Source organism: Cervus elaphus, chromosome 7, assembly GCF_910594005.1.
Source record: "Cervus elaphus chromosome 7, mCerEla1.1, whole genome shotgun sequence".
NCBI lineage: Eukaryota > Metazoa > Chordata > Mammalia > Artiodactyla > Cervidae > Cervus > Cervus elaphus.
In genome coordinates this window covers 28,910,390-28,926,681 of record NC_057821.1, presented here as the reverse complement: position 1 = coordinate 28,926,681, position 16,292 = coordinate 28,910,390, and the positions used below count along the sequence as shown (strand labels likewise).

Below are 16,292 nucleotides of genomic sequence, written 5' to 3'. Positions count from 1 at the left end.
AGTCATCCTTCTAAAATATAGGTCAAGTCAGGTCACTCCTCTGCTCAGAACCTTGTAATGATTTCCATTTTAGTCAAGAGTAGAAACCCAATGATCTGAAAACCCCCTTCCAGTTCACAGCCTGCTTTCCTTTTCCATCTGCCTCTCCAACAATCCTTGCTCACTCCTACCACTAGAGCCACCCTGGCCTCCTTGCTGTTTGTTTCTCAGATATGCCAAGTACACTGCTTCTACAAGGCACTACACTAGCTGTTCCTTCTACCAGGATGCTCTTCTGGAAGTCCTTGTGGCCAGAGCTCTCACTTTTTTCAAGAATTTGCTTGAATATCACATCACTGAGGCCTCATGAAGTCTATTTAGTGCTGAAACCTGCCCTCCTGATACTTTTTACCTTGATGTATATTTTACCATAGTAGTAACTCCTCTGCTAGAAATGTAAGCAGAGATCTTCATTTTATTCAGTGATATCCCAAAGGCCTAAAAGAGTGCCTGGCACATACTATGCACTCAGTATACTTTTGAATGAATGACTGAGGCAGACGGCTTGCTGATGAGGAGCAGGAATGGAGAAAGGATGACCTTTTAGTTTTGGCCTCAGTAAGTAGATGAAAGATAGTGTGATTTCTTGACATGGGGAAACCTGGACAAGATACAGCCTTGAGGAATAAACGTAAGAGCTTAGGGACTTCCCTGGTGGTCCAGTGCTCAAGAATCCGCTGGAGAATGCAGGGGTTCACTCCCTGGTCCGGGAGGATCCCACATGCCGCAGGGCAACTAAGCCCATGCACAACTACTGAGCCCCCACAACTACTGAGCCTGCCCTCTAGAGCCTGTGAGCCATAACGATGGAAGCCCGCGCGGCCTAGAGCCTATGCTCCACAGCAAGAGAAGCCGTCACAGTGAGAAACCCGTGCACAGCCAGGAAGAGTGGGCCCCACTCACCACAACTAGAAAGCCCTCACACAGCAACAAAGAGCCAGTGCAGCCAAAATAAATAAAATTATTTTTAAAAATTAAAAAAGAGCTCAGTTTTGTGCATATTAATTTGAGATAGCTGTAAGAGATCTCAGAGAGGATGTCCAATAAACTGTTGGATTCAAAAAAAAATAAAACAGTTGGATTCATGAGTTTAGGGCAAAACTTGGAGCCAAAAAGAGAAATTTGGGGATTTTCATCAGTTTCGGATGATATTTAAAGTTACGTGCATGCATGTATGCTTAGTCGCTCAGTTGTATCCAACTCTTTGTGACCCTTTGGACTGTAGCTTGCCAGGTGCTTCTGTCCATGGCATTTTTCAGGCATGAATACTGGAGATGGTTGCCATTTTCCTCCTCAAGAGGATCTTCCCAACGCAGGGATCGAACCTGTGTCTCTTGTGTGAGACATGTGTAATAAGTTTAGACAAAAGACAGTTGAGCCTGGAGGCACTTCAGTATTTAGACTTCAGGAGGAGAAGCCAGGAAAAGGGAAAAGGGAGTAGCCAGGAAAGGAAACTTGGAAAGAGCAGTGCCTCTGAAGAAAGCCAAAGGAGAAGGGAGTGACCATCTGTATCAAGTGCTGCTGAGAAGTGAGTAGGATAAAGACAGAGAACTGGCCTCAATCAATTGACCTTGGCAAGAGTGGTGATCCTGCCAGGGAATGGTGAGGACAAAAGCAAGACTGTAGCAGTTTAAGGAGAGAAGGGAGCTGGAAGAACTATGGGAGCACTTTGGTCCCACACCTATTAAGCAGTAGAATTTGAAGTGTCCCAGATTTTGATTTTGGTGGTGATTTAATGGGTGTATACATGTCAAAACTTATCATAGCATTCACTTTTGAGTTTATTGGTTATCTATTGTATTAGTATATAAAGTTTACCGTAAGTCAAGTGCACCTCGGAAAAGCTGTTACCAAGAAAAAAAAAGTGAACCCAAGCCCCACTGCACTGCGATTCCTGTTTGTTAGGCTACAGTTCCTCGTTTACATCTCTACACCTCGGGATTTTGTGACATATCTCAACACTAGACCGACAAAGCCTCTTCCTGAGTTGGTGGACTTCGCTTTTCTGCTCCTTACCAATCAGAAGGGACTGGCAACAAATTAGCGTTCAGTTTTGTGTTGTTGTTGTTTTTTTTAAATGACTTCATAGAGAAGGAAATGGCAACCCACTCCAGTACTCTTGCCTGGAAAATTCCATGGACAGAGGAGTCTGGTAAGCTACAGTCCATGGAATCGAAGGGGTTGCACACGACTGAACAACTTCACTTTTATCTAAAAAAAAAAAAAAAGACTTCACTCTTTCATACTAGTCGGAAATGATTATGTTCTGTCACTTAGTCACGCGGCGTCGTAGAGTCATTGGGGTTCCTCGACTGCCATAAACCTGCTGTCGCGACCCGAGTGGGCGGGCGCCGGCCACGCCCCCATCATTGCAGGCCACGCCCCCAACAGGTCGCAGGCACGCCCACGACAGGGAGGTGCGGCGCGCACGTGGGCCGTCCAGGGGCGGAGTCGACAGCCCAGGCAAAGAGAGCCAGTCTGGTTCCGGGCCCCACGCTACCGGAAGCGGAAATAGCACCCGGCGCAGCCAGAGTTACCATAACTGCCACCGCGATGCCGAAAGCGCCCAAGCAGCAGCCGCCGGAGCCCGAGTGGATCGGGGACGGAGAGACCACGAGCCCCACAGGTAAGGCTGGCAGGCAGAAGAGAAAGAAGATAGAAAAGAGAAGAGAGAGAAATGTGCGCCGGGTCTTAGGAGAGGGTGGCGGGCGCGACTCTCACTGGGCCTTCGGGGGCTACTGCGCATGCGTGCAGTGGGGCCGGGAAGAGTTTGCCCTGGCTAGAGTGCTTTTGGGATGCCGGCGAAAGAAAAGGTGCCGGGATGTCAGGCACTAGCTTCAGTAACACCGGGCAAGAGACGGGGAAGAGCGTATGGGGGACTTCCCTGGTGATCCATTGGTTAAGAATTGACCTGCCGATCCAGGAGGTGCGGGATCGCTGGAAGCTAAGATTTCCACAAGCATCCTGGCCAAAAAACCAAACCAACACATAAAACAGAAGCAATACTGTAACAGATTCAGTAATGACTTTAAGGAGGATCCGCGTTAAAAAAAGAAACTTAAAAAAAAAAAGATTATTCCAGGAAGAGCATATGGTAGGGAGAAGAGATAGAGAAAATGAGAGAAGTCCTGTTTTCTTTTCTTTTGGACATCTTGGTCACACCGTATTCCATATCCGGCAGGAATATATAAGCTGTGCCTCGACCTACTCTTCCGTGCCAGCGCCACTCGCACTCACCTGGGGTCCCATCTGCTTCTCAAGAGAGGCTGATTCCTTCATGGAGTCATGCCTAAGACAGCTTTCATAAGATACCTTTTTGACTCAAGTGGAGCGAGAAAGTAGATACTGGGTGTTGGAATGGAGGATTAAGTTTTACTTAAAAACAGCTAATGTTTGTTGAGTCACTTGTTTTTAATTATGCACTGTATATACTGTGCTTTGGAGAAGGGACAAAAAGATATGAAGACCTTCTCCCAGACTTGAAGGTACTTCAAGAGGGAGATAAGATGGACGGAAGTAATTATAGTGGGTAAACAGTGACTAATTTTACAGAACTGGAGATGTAGGGATGAAAAGACTTGCCTTTCGAGAAGGCGCAAGTCTAGTGTAGGGGACAGAGCTTTAGTCAGGGAATGCACTTGAGAATGCTGTGGGACTAGAGAAGACGGGGCAATATATAGTCAGTTAGGATGGGAGTGTCAGCAAAGCCTCCCAGGAATATGTGACAGCTGAGTTCATTCTCGAAGGATCATTATGAGTTAGCAAGGGGAAGAAGGTTCTAAGCCAGCAGAGGGTACACTTAATGCAAAGATAGGATGTAGTTGAGCCTGGCTGGTTCCCAGTATTGTATTGACTTATGTGATGGTATTGAAAAGACGTGTGAGAGACAAGATACTGAAAGGCTTTATACACTATTCCAAGGAATTTAATCCTAAAGACATTAAGAAGGAAGACTCATTGAAGTGCATAGAAATGATTGGAGTCAGGGAGACCATTTAGGAGGCTCTGGTAAAGATCCCTGTGAGAAGTGATAAGAGAAGAACCCAGGGCATTGACCAGAGCTGGGAACCAACTAAGGGGAGAAGAATTAAGGCTGACACTCACTTGAATAATTCCTCGGGTAATAGGCTTTTCATTGAAAGCTGTAATGGGCTATGGGTTGGGGAGCAGGAAGAGGTAAGTCAGCTGCTGTGTGCTAAATTGGAGATTTCTGGGGAATTTGAAGAGGAGATGGCAAGGAGAGAGTTTGTTCAGTGGCTTTGGAGAGAGCGGTAGACTAGGAATGAAGACACAGGTGTAGTTGCGGTGTTGGATCCGGGGAGTCCCCTAGAGAGTGTCTGTGGATTGAAGCGAAAAGAGGTCTAAGATGGGGACCCAAGAGAACTTCAACAGTTAAGGGAAGGCAGATAGGGAAGGAGGCTGAGGAGATGAGACTGAGCAAGGCAAGCAGCCAGAGGCAGACCGTCAGGATCCCTGACGCTGAGGAACAACAGGAGAGAAGAATGAAAATGAGGAGGAGGGAAGTAGCATGGAATGTTGCCAAGTAATCAAGCAAAATAAGGACTACAAAAAAACCCCACAACAACAACACTCTTTGAATTGAACAACTAAGAGGATGGTGGCAGCTTTGACAAAAGTAGTGTTCATTAGAAGGTAACACCCAAATCAGGTTGTGGTATATTTAAAAAGGAATGGGAGATGAGGGGGGGGGGCTAGTGTGGACTGCACTTTTGAGGCTCAGTGAAGACAAGAATAGAAACAGTAATTGGCTGGAGAAGGAAACGGCAACCCACTCCAGTATTCTTGCCTGGAAAATCCCATGGACTACATGGCTACAGTCCATGGGGTTGCAAAGAGTCGGACACGACTAAGCGACTTCACTTTCACTTTTCACTTTCAATGTCTATACTGAGAGCTGTGTGCTTTCCTCCTCTTTAATAAATCTTATTCACTCGCAAAAAAAAAAAAAAAAAAAGAAACAGTAATTGGGTGGGGGCAGTGTAAGTTTTTGGAAAGTGCTTCACTTGGCTTTGAAATGAAGAACAGCTTCAGTGGTGTCCTTACTAAAGGGAGGAGCCGTTGTGGTGGGGGGAAGACGTGGAGGGTACAGGGTAGATTTAGCCACACTTAGCTTTTTCCTGCTCCTGGGTGATAATACTTTGTCACACTTGAACCAATGGTCAGGAGGCGTGGTTGTATCAGTCCATGGAGAGAAATTAGTATCTGAGTCACTTCTGAGTGTTGTCACAGTGAGCTGATCGCATCATTCTGGCTTGTGTACTACAGTGGGTCCTCCCTCTTAGTGGCTTTAGGTTTAGACTCCTCAGAATAGCATATATAGAAAGTCTTTTATTCTTTCTCCACATCTTTTTGGTTCCATCACACTAGTCACCTTGTACAGGGATCAGATTTTGAAGTGTGTTCAGGGTGGAGGTCACCGATTAAGCAAAGACAGACATAAGCATGCCTGGGAGTTACCAAGGAGCAGGGAAAAGCCAGTGTCTACAACATCGGTATGGGTAGGGAAAGAGCAGAAGAAATAGGATACGCCCTTCTAATTTGTGAGGCCCTAAATTATAGGGCTTGACCTCCGTTTTATCCAGTTTTTGACACTGTAGATCCTCAGCATCTAAATAAATGATTGTTGTGGACTCGGTGGCATTCTGGTCTGAGAATACTTAATGTGGTAGATAGCAGAAGGCTTTGTTTTGGTTTGGGGATGGGGGGAAACTAAGTGACTGCAGGAGTGCCTTTGGATAGAATCGAATAGCAGTAGGCGGTGGGATGGTTGGGGGACGAATGTGATGGTGGATAGGCCTAGGAGTGGAGAGAAATCACGAGGCTGCTGGCTGCCTCCCTGTCTTATGTGGGAAGGAGTTAGACGTAACCCTCCGTCTTCAGGGAAATGGAGATGGACAGAAAGGAGAGGCTGGAATTTGTCAGTGAACTTCTCTCGACTTCCCACTTTGCTCCCTGGGAACACGAGCTAAGCAGTGTCTCAAGTCACTCTAGGATGAAGGACCGATGCCCAGTTAAGCCTAACACAGCACAGTTTGTGCTGGAAGTGCAAGCAGAGCGGGTGCGGCATAGACCCAGGTGTTTATTGACTTAGCAGATGGCTCTGTTTCCGTGGCCTGCAGGTTCCAAAAATGACATCTAATACTTTGTCCTGCTTTTCTCCCCCATAGGTGACTGAGGTGGGGAAAGGTCTTTCTCTCCCAGTATATCCTGAGTTATTCATGGTCCCTCTAACTCAGCTAATTTTGCCAGCTAAAAACATTGGCGTCATCTCTGAAAGCTGTCTTACTTCCCACCTCTGGCACCATCACCTTGCGGATTCTCCTTTTCTGCCTCCCACTAGACCAGCCACCATTGTCTGTCTCATGGGACAGTGTCCAGGGAGGAAGCTAGAAAAACAGTGATGAGGGAGGGCAAAGTCCACTGAGGGTTGGCGGGTGAGATCAGGGTGGCTTTGGAATTTGCAAATCATCGTTCACAACATCTGCTTAACCCTTCTAGACAAAGTGGTGAAGAAAGGGAAGAAGGACAAGAAGACCAAAAAGACGGTGAGGAGAGAGGGCTCTGGGTGTTTCTGAGCAGAAGGTGGCCCTGTGAAGTCAATGGGGGCCGGAGGGAGGGGAAGAGGTCTTGTCGGGAGAGGGAGCAAGGTGAGATGGCGTGCGTGGCAGGTCCCTGAGTACATTTGTGGTGGTGAAGGGCTTGATTGGTCTCTGAGCCGTGTTTGCGAAGATCTTAACTCCTGTTGTAGTTCTTCGAGGAGCTGGCAGTAGAAGACAAACAGGCTGGGGAAGAAGAGAAAGTGCTCAAGGAGAAGGAGCAGCAGCAGCAGCAGCAGCAGGTACAGTGTCAGCAGACCCACCACTCCGTGAAGGCATCTTCGGTCCGCCAGCCCTCCACAGCCCGCACTGGTTCACTCAGCTGACGGGGAGCATTCTCTGGGGCAGAGATACAGCAGCGGCCCAGGCTTCATTCTCTCACCCTGTTTGATTTTCAGCAGCAAAAAAAGAAGCGAGACACCCGTAAAGGGAGGCGGAAAAAGGATGTGGATGATGATGGAGAGGAGAAGGAGCTCATGGAGCGTCTTAAGAAGCTCTCAGTACCAGCCAGCGATGAGGAGGACGAGGGTAAATGTGCCGAGGGGAGATGGGTACCTGGAACCCTTGAGTCAGGAAGAGTCAGGTGCCTCATTCCTTAATCTTGGAGTTGGATTAGATTGAGGAGCGGACATGGTAATTCTCTTTCCTAGCTCACCTTCTCCTCTTGTCATTTCAGTACCCGCCCCAGTACCCAGAGGAGGGAAGAAAACCAAGGTAAGCCATCTGTCTCGGTGGTAGACAGAGACCCCAGGGGTGCAGCCTTGATCATCCTATTGACTTCTGCCCTTTCACTCTCCAGGGTGGTAATGTTTTTGCAGCCCTGATTCAGGATCAGAGTGAAGAGGAGGAGGAGGAGGAAAAACATCCTCCTAAGCCGGCCAAGCCAGAGAAGAATCGGATCAATAAGGTGATAGTGATGGCTCTGCCGGTCCCTCTCACTCCATGTGGCATCTCTGGCTCCATTGTGGTGATTCCCTGGCTGCTTTTCCTGCTTTTCAACCAGCTCTTCTAGGCCAGGCCAGTCTTGCTTATACTGTCAGCTATCCTGTCAATATCAGCTTTTTAAAAAGTACTCTTTATCGCTCAGAAATTTACAGCAATTCTGTTGTTTTCAAACTCAAAATCTAAACCAAAGACCTTCAAGTCTTTGCCCTTCCACCAGGACCCCTCTGCAGGATTACTTGGGACTTGCCTTGTATACCGATCAGCCTCATCACATGTTTGAATCCAGCCTGACTGTGTGCTGAAGCCTTTATTCTTTATCACTGAGCCACCAGGGAAGCCTGAAGCCTTTATTCTTTATGCCTTCTCTTCTTCTTAGAAGGCCTTCTCCAAGCCCACGACCATTATCTCTTCTCAAGATTTGCCCTCTGGAGGAAGCCCTCCAGTGTTAGGGCCATCCCATCCACATGGCTCATTTGCCTAACTCGCAGCCTCTTAGCTTCGCTGTTGTTCTCTACTCGTCTCTTCACTGTCTCCCGCTGGAGGCCAGGATATTTCTGGGTCTCATTTTCTCCCTGTCACACATAGTATAGTTAACTGCTACTCCTGGACTACCTAGAAATTCTTGTCAGGCTACAGTACAGCAAATTAATTTGTATGTCTGTGTGTGTCTTCTCCAGGCTGTATCTCAGGAACAACAGCCAGGGTTGAAGGGCAAAAAGACAAAGGAGGAGAAGTCAAAGGGGAAGGCCAAGGTGAGGGAACATTGGCGGGAGGTGGACTGGTCTCAAGAATCTCAGCATTGCATCTGACCTGCTGGCTTTTCTCTGTAGCCTCAAAATAAATTTGCTGCTCTGGAGAGTGAGGAGGAGGAGGATGAAGAGGAAGCAACAAAAGAAAAGGAACCACCCAAACAAGGGAAGGAGAAGGCCAAGAAGGCAGAACAGGTGTGTGTGTGTGTGTGTACGGGGAACGTGGGCTGAGGGGCTCAGGCTTGGTGGCCCTTGGGCCGGGGGCAGGGCATGGGCTGTGACCTGGGACGCGCTTACTCCTCAGAGCAGGGGTTGGCAAACTTCTGTAAAGGACCTCCTAGTATATACTTTGGACTTGCAGACCACATACAGTCTCTGATACATATTTTTCTTTTCTGTTTTTGGAAAGACTCTTTGAAAATGTAAAAGCCATTCTTAGTTCAAGGGCCCTGATTTGCACCTGTTGGTCCAGAAGAGGAAGGGACACGGGTGGCACCCTGAGCCCAGGTTCTGGCTCTGCCACCCGCTGTGTGAGCTTGAGTACGTCTTGCCACCTCTTAAGACCTCGCTTTTCTCATCTGTGTCATCGAGTGACCTCTGAGCTCCCCTGTACCACCAGCACCTGCTAGTTCTCATTCTGTTGGATTCCTCAGTGGCTATACACAGGGCTTCTGGACTTCTGCTTTGCATGTTTACTTGCAGAGAAAGTCGTTTGATACGTGAGGAAGAGAATCTGTTCCTTTTCTACCTTCAGTTCCATTGTATTGACAGTTACAGAGGTATAGGTACATATAAATCTTTACAATTCATACATACATACGTAGGTACCTTCTTGGTGGAACAAATGGATACAGGGGCTACAAGGAGACCAGAGTGGGTATGAGAATGTGAGCACTGCCAAGATATTTCAGTATTCTGGGAGAGAGACAGAGCCGACTGTGGAGCTGGGAGTGGATGACATGAAGTTCTCTAAGGGGTCCCTTATTTTTACCATCGCCTGGTTCTCACAGGGCTCAGAGGAAGGAGAAGAGGAGGAGGAAGAAGGGGAGTCCAAGGCTGATGACCCCTCTGCTCACCTTAGCAAGAAGGAGAAGAAGAAGCTCAAGAAACAAGTAAGACCTTGGGTTCTTAGTAGTCAAAGGCGGGAGAAATATTTGTTTTAATGCTGCAAGTAGGGGACATGTGAAGGGAGAGCTTTGGGTGCTGGGTTGAGTACAACAGCTGGAGTAAGGAAACAGTTGTGTTCTGTGAGCACAGTGTCATGGTGTGTGGTGACATGGGACTGTATTGTGGCAACAGGAAAGTGGCAGGCAATGGCCTCAAATGTGAGCTTTCCTTCCTTCTCAGATGGAGTATGAGCGCCAGGTGGCTTCGTTAAAAGCAGCCAATGCTGCTGAAAATGACTTCTCCGTGTCACAAGCAGAGGTGTCTTCCCGCCAGGCCATGCTAGAAAATGCCTCTGACATCAAGGTAAGGTCTGAGGGGGCCCCTCCTACCAGCTCAGCCAGGGACGTGCCGCTTCTCCCCTTCCCCTGAGAGGCCACGGTGACCGAGGAAGTGGGTAGGAGAGGGTGGTCCACTGGGAAGAAAGCTGGGAGGTGTTCTCCACATCTTGAATTCTCCCAGCCTGTGCAAGAAGTCAGAAGAACCAGCATAGGAGGCCAGTTTTGCAGGGAAGCAGGTTGGGACAGGCTGGTCGCTCTTAGGGTGTGGACTCTGATTAGAGGCAGTGGATGGGGAGGGGGCCGGCATGGTGGGGGAGGGCGCTTCCCCGCAGAGAAAAAGGTGCAGCTCCTAGACATACGGAAGGGCGTTCTCACATGCTTACTCTTTCCTGACCACCGCAGCTGGAGAAGTTCAGCATCTCGGCCCACGGCAAGGAGCTGTTCGTCAACGCAGACCTGTACATCGTCGCCGGCCGCCGCTACGGGCTGGTGGGACCCAATGGGTGAGGAGAGGAGGGGCTGGAGTGTGAGAGGGGAGGGGCCGGAGGGAGAAGAAGAAACTTGTTCTCGGAGGCGGCCTGGTCCTCAGAGCTGTCATTCCCCAGCAAGGGCAAGACCACTCTGCTCAAGCACATCGCCAACCGAGCCCTGAGCATCCCCCCCAACATCGACGTGCTGCTCTGCGAGCAGGGTGAGGCTGCTGGTGGCAGAGGGCCGGTGGGGAGGGGGAGACGGGCTTGCGGGGGGCTCCACTGGGGTGTGTGAGCCAGCCAGGAGCAGAAGAGCCCGTGGTTGTGGAGTTGGAAGGGTTTTGTGGGGAGGGACTGGGGACTGGGAAATGGGTGCCACAGAAGTGGTGGGGTGCGGTAAGAGGCTGGAACAAGTACAGAGAGCTGGGCAGGGTCAGGCACTCCAGAAACGGAGCTGCAGGGAAGAGGGAGCAGGAGCCTTGGCCCCGGGCACACCCTGACTGCTCCCCGGCCCCCAGAGGTGGTGGCTGATGAGACGCCAGCCGTGCAGGCTGTCCTTCGCGCGGACACCAAGCGCTTGAAGCTGCTGGAGGAGGAGCGGCGGCTTCAGGCGCAGCTGGAGCAGGGCGACGACGCGGCTGCCGAGAGGCTCGAGAAGGTAGAGGAGATGGCACCAGGGATGTGGGCTAGGACCAGGGGCTCCCGGGACCCCCCAGCATGTGTCCTCTTCTCCCTCCTCCCAGGTGTATGAGGAACTGCGGGCCACCGGGGCTGCCGCTGCAGAGGCCAAAGCCCGCCGGATCCTGGCCGGTCTGGGCTTTGACCCTGAGATGCAGAATCGACCCACACAGAAGTTCTCGGGGGGCTGGCGCATGCGTGTCTCCTTGGCCAGGTGGGCTCCCACCCCCTGCCCTCCTGGCCTCCGCCCACCCTTCCCTTCCTGTTCTTCCAAGGCTCTCTTGTCCCTCCCGTACTGTCTGACTTGTCAGACTCTGGGGCTTCTCTCCCTGTCTGGGGGTGTGTTCTCATCTGTCTCCTGCTCGGGAACTCTCTCAGGAGAGGTTGGGAAGGAGTGTTCATGGTCTCAGGCTCCACTTACCAGAGGCTTCTGTGGGTTGTCTGAGCAAGGGTCTTCCTCCTACTGACCCGCCTTCTTCTGCCCACCCTCTAGGGCGCTGTTCATGGAGCCCACGCTGCTGATGTTGGATGAGCCCACCAACCACCTGGACCTCAACGCTGTCATCTGGCTCAACAAGTGAGTGGCCTGGGTTATAGCCTTGTATCGCTGGTCTCCACCTTGCCCCTGACAGCTCTCACCCCAGCCTCCCTCTTTTCGCTTCCGGCCCGTGTCTGCACTCTAACCTGGAGATTGTGACATTTCCACACTCTTTAAAACCCAGCTATCTCCAGGGCTGGCGGAAGACGCTGCTCATCGTCTCCCACGACCAGGGCTTCCTGGATGACGTTTGTACTGACATCATCCATCTCGATGCCCAGCGGCTTCACTACTACAGGGGCAATTACAGTACGTGGGACGTTTGGGGGTGAGGAAAGGGATAGTTCCTGGAGAAAGGCCTGGGAGGGAGGGACATAGGGACGTGGTGATAATTCTGAGTACTTCAGAATTCTGGACATGACCCCTGCCCCCACCCTCCCCCATCCTGCTGGGGACAGGGACAACCATTGATGACCTCCCACCCCCTTGCCCCAGTGACCTTCAAGAAGATGTATCAGCAAAAGCAGAAGGAACTGCTGAAGCAATATGAGAAGCAGGAGAAAAAGCTGAAGGAGCTAAAGGCCGGTGGCAAGTCCACCAAGCAGGCGGTGAGCGCTGGCTCTTCCCGGGCAGGGATCTTCTCGGGAGAAGGAGGGGGGACTCAGACACTGCCTGCCATTCAAGGCCTCCCATCCAGGCTTGGATGTCTCCCTTCCTCCTCAGGAGAAGCAAACCAAGGAAGCCTTGACTCGAAAGCAGCAGAAGTGCCGGCGGAAAAACCAGGACGAGGAGTCGCAGGAGGCCCCCGAGCTGCTGAAGCGCCCCAGGGAGTACACCGTGCGCTTCACGTTCCCCGACCCGCCGCCGCTCAGCCCTCCGGTGCTGGGCCTGCACGGTGAGCGGCCGTGGCCCTGCCTTCCCGCCCCACCAGGGCTCTCAGCTGCGCTCGGGGGACTCTGAAGAGAAAGTAAAGTGCTGCTTTTCCTACCTTCTCAGGTGTGACCTTTGGCTATGAGGGGCAGAAACCACTCTTTAAGAATCTGGATTTTGGCATCGACATGGACTCAAGGAGTGAGTTGGGGGGAGAGCTCGGTGCAGAGTTCGGGGTGGGACTCAGGCCATGGAGCAGGAGCCCCGGGGAGTTTCTGGGGACCTCACCTCTGACCTCTGTCTTCCCTCTGGCAGTCTGCATTGTGGGCCCTAACGGCGTGGGGAAGAGCACCCTGCTGCTGCTGCTGACAGGCAAGCTGACACCGGTGAGTCCAGGAGTCAGGGAGGGGTGTGATGACGGGTGAGTGGAGTCATGAGCACACGGCTGTTCCCTAGAGGCTCCAACTGGGGAGCCCTCTCTGCTGTGGAGAGTTAAATACAGAATTTGTCATGGGTGGTTCATTTGCTTAAGAGGTGCTGTAGAGGAGGACAGTTTAGATCAGTCAGGGAGACGGACCTGGAGAAGTGGGCCCAGATGAAGGGCATGCCTCCCCCATCCTGCTTGTGTGTTCTGGTTATATAAGAAATATATGCCCATTGTAGAATCGTTAGAAATTGTGTGAACCAGGGAATTCCTGGCAGTCCGGTAGTTAGAACTCGGGGCTTTTACTGGCATGAGCCTGGGTTAGATCCCTGATCGGGGAACTAAGCAAGGGACAGATGAAAAAAAAATTGGATAAGCCAGAGAAAAATCTGGAGATAACCTGTATTATTATTTTTTTAAACCTGTATTAATTTTAACAGATCATTTTCCTTTCTTTTTCCTTACAAGCATGTATATAATTATTTTTCTTAACAAAAGTGGGTTATCCTGTGAATTGTTTTGTAGCTAGCTTTTTTTCAGACAATGTATATTGAGCATTTTTTTGTGCCTGTAATGTTATATGCTTTTTTCTCATGGGTCTGTTATAATTTATTTGATGTCTGTTGTTTAGAATGTTTCTGAATTTTCACTAAAGGACAATACTCTAGTAAAGAGTGTTACTGTACTTGTTCGTGAATTTAGTTTTTCCTTAAGGTAAATTCCCTAGAATTGCTTCAGGGACTTTTGTGGTATATGTAGTACTAGGTGGTTGTAACCATCTGTCTGCCCTCCAAGCAAGTGTGGAGAAGGCACATTGCCTCACACCCACAGAGTAGATCTTTAGAAAGGTGTCCTAGATCCTCCCACAAACTCATTCCCATCTGAGGTGGAACCCTGAAAAATTCTGACTGGAAGGTGGGGATGGGGTTTTTCTGCTCGTGGTCAGCCTGCTCCTGGTTCTGACTTTCCACTTACCTCCTCGCTTTTCCTCTTGCTTCTGATTTCCTGGCCTGCCGTGGTCATGTTAGGGAGCACACCTGTGTTACCTTTCTTGCATTGGCTTGTTCCCGGTCCAGTTCTGGTGTTCATTTCCCTTCAAAGAGTTGGGAGGTGGAGCTGTGGCTCCTTCCCGCCCCCACTTACTTCCCCCCCACCTTGCTTTTTCCTTGCAGACTCGGGGTGAAATGAGGAAGAACCACCGGCTGGTAAGTGGCTTTGGGAATCAGGTAGTAAGAAGCCAACAGAGGAAGTCTTACTTTCATTGACCACCTTCTTCTCCTCTTGGGCAGAAAATTGGCTTCTTCAACCAGCAGTATGCAGAGCAGCTGCGCATGGAGGAGACGCCCACCGAGTACCTGCAGCGGGGCTTCAACCTGCCCTACCAGGACGCGCGCAAGTGCCTGGGCCGCTTCGGCCTGGAGAGCCACGCCCACACCATCCAGATCTGCAAGCTCTCTGGTACGGGGGCCCAGGCAGGCGTCCCCCTCAAAATTCCCTGCTGCACACTACGCCTCGAGGCGGGAGGGAAGAGGAACCAGGACTTGGGGACCTCCGCGCACTAGCATGCACCCACAGGCATTCAGGGCTCACCTGCAGACATGTCTGGTGGTGGAAGGTGCAGTGGTTCTCCTTCCCCTTCGCTCCAGGTGGACAGAAAGCCCGAGTTGTGTTTGCAGAGCTGGCCTGTCGGGAGCCTGACGTCCTCATCTTGGTTAGTAAATGGGGCTGCGGGGCCAGGGCGGGGGTGACACCAGGAAAGGTAGAGGTCGTTAACAGTCAGTTTTGGGACGCCTGCTTCCTGTAGGATGAACCCACCAATAACTTGGACATCGAGTCTATCGACGCTCTAGGAGAGGCCATCAACGAATACAAGGGTGGTGAGTCAGCTCGGGCCTGCCCTCCTCCTGCCATCCCCCTTGGGGATGGGACTGTAGGTGTCCTGGGGCTGGGCACCCTCCTCGCAGGTTTTGATTCCCCTCTTCTTTCTGCCTGTCCTCCATTTTCACTGTCTTGCCTCGAAGCTGTGATCGTCGTCAGCCACGATGCCCGACTCATCACAGAAACCAACTGCCAGCTGTGGGTGGTGGAGGAGCAGAGTGTTAGCCAGATCGATGGTGACTTCGAAGACTACAAGCGGGAGGTGTTGGAGGCCCTGGGAGAAGTCATGGTCAGCCGGCCCCGAGAGTGAGCTTTCCTTCCTGGACATCCCCCGTCTCCTCTCCACTCGGAAGCTTGCTCTGGTCTACAGCCGGCGTGGCAGCTGCTCGGGCGTGTGAAGGCGGAGTGTGGCCTTGATGTGACCAGGATATTTGATTGCTTCCTTTTCTCTGAAAGACTCGTCTGTTCTGCTTGAGATAACTGAGTGGGCCTTGTCCTTGAAGTCACTCTGTACAGGCAGAGGTGACGTTTGTCATCATGGGGTTCCATCCAGCCAGGCTCAGCAGCCAGTTGTCTGAGCCTCTGTCCTCGCTGGGAAGCCTGCCTCTGGGCCGCCCCGAGCTTCGGGTGCAGCTGCCGCCTGGTCTGACTGGTGCTGCCCTCCTCTGGTGGATTCAGTGCTGACCTAATGGATTCCAACAGCTGCTGCGGCTCCTGCCACCCAGGATCTGGTGCCTGCAGTATCTGGTCTGATGGGGGACTCGGGGACAGGAGAGGAATGCTGCTGAACTCGAATCGCCCTTTACAAGGGGGAGAAATAAAGGAAATGAGTTGCCGCTGCCTTGTTGCTGTTTGGAGGTTCGTGGGAGCTGGAACTCTTCCCAATCGTGATTGGCTGTGTTGGGTTTTCTGGAAGTGGGTGGCAGCCTCTCTTCCCCACCAGTGCAGGTGGGTGTCACTTGCAGTCTTACCTCACTTTAGGTGGTGCTCACTGTTTGAGGAGCCTCTCCCTTCCTCCAGCCCTTCAGATGAGTACAAGGGAAAGGGAGTCCTCCCTTCTAGCTAGGACGAGGACACTCGGGTTTCTCACTATCCAAGCTCCATCCTGGGGTCAGGGACCAGAGTGTCAATCCCCGAAGAGTTACTGTGTAGCACTGTGGGATATACCGGAAGGGAGCAGACATGATCTGCCTACATGAGTAATCTAGACAGAGAAGACTTAGAAGACATGAGTGTACAGCATTGATACAGTTGCCAAATGTGCAGTTCTAGATTCTAAGTGGCCTTGAGCTCATAGAAGAGAAAGGTTACCCAGAACTTGGTTTTGTGGCAGGATCACTTGAGGGAGGACCATGAGAAATAGTAAGGATTTTAACCATGAGCAGGGAGCTATTTTTGAAATGTATGAAAAAGAGCGGGTCTAAGGAAAAAAGAACTGTTTCGGGAGTTAATGAAAGAACGTGGTTGGTATGGCCACTTTTTAGTGTTAGATTGGAGAGACGGGTTTGGAAAGTAAAACCCAAGTGGCGAGTTGTTGGTTGGTGGTCATTTCAGTGATTGATGGGTGAAGTGGACTATAGAGACTTACAGGACAGGCCCCAGAAACTTCCTTGTGGGGATGAGGTAATACATCTCACAT

At 50.9% G+C, this 16,292-nt stretch overlaps 1 protein-coding gene across 3 annotated transcripts; it reads left to right on the top strand.

Annotated features, from left to right (window-relative positions):
* The first annotated feature begins 2,430 nt into the window (after nt 1–2,430).
* Nucleotides 2,431–15,494, top strand: ABCF1 (ATP binding cassette subfamily F member 1). 3 transcript variants are annotated; one of them, XM_043908045.1, is made up of 25 exons: nt 2,431–2,665; nt 6,559–6,605; nt 6,809–6,889; nt 7,052–7,184; nt 7,333–7,370; nt 7,456–7,563; nt 8,279–8,353; nt 8,432–8,545; nt 9,361–9,462; nt 9,698–9,820; nt 10,198–10,298; nt 10,401–10,486; nt 10,784–10,923; nt 11,009–11,157; nt 11,437–11,520; nt 11,666–11,790; nt 11,977–12,089; nt 12,205–12,376; nt 12,478–12,552; nt 12,667–12,737; nt 13,948–13,980; nt 14,065–14,233; nt 14,422–14,486; nt 14,580–14,652; nt 14,797–15,494. In XM_043908045.1, exons 1-25 carry the CDS (start codon nt 2,593–2,595, stop codon nt 14,961–14,963), a joined length of 2,517 nt encoding a protein of 838 aa, XP_043763980.1. In that variant the 5' UTR covers nt 2,431–2,592; the 3' UTR covers nt 14,964–15,494. The 3 variants fall into 3 exon arrangements, with proteins under 3 accessions (XP_043763980.1, XP_043763977.1, XP_043763979.1); XM_043908042.1 differs by having other exon boundaries at nt 2,434–2,665; nt 6,809–6,898; nt 7,055–7,184; XM_043908044.1 differs by having other exon boundaries at nt 2,441–2,665; nt 6,809–6,898; nt 7,058–7,184.
* Nucleotides 15,495–16,292: the final 798 nt, after the last annotated feature.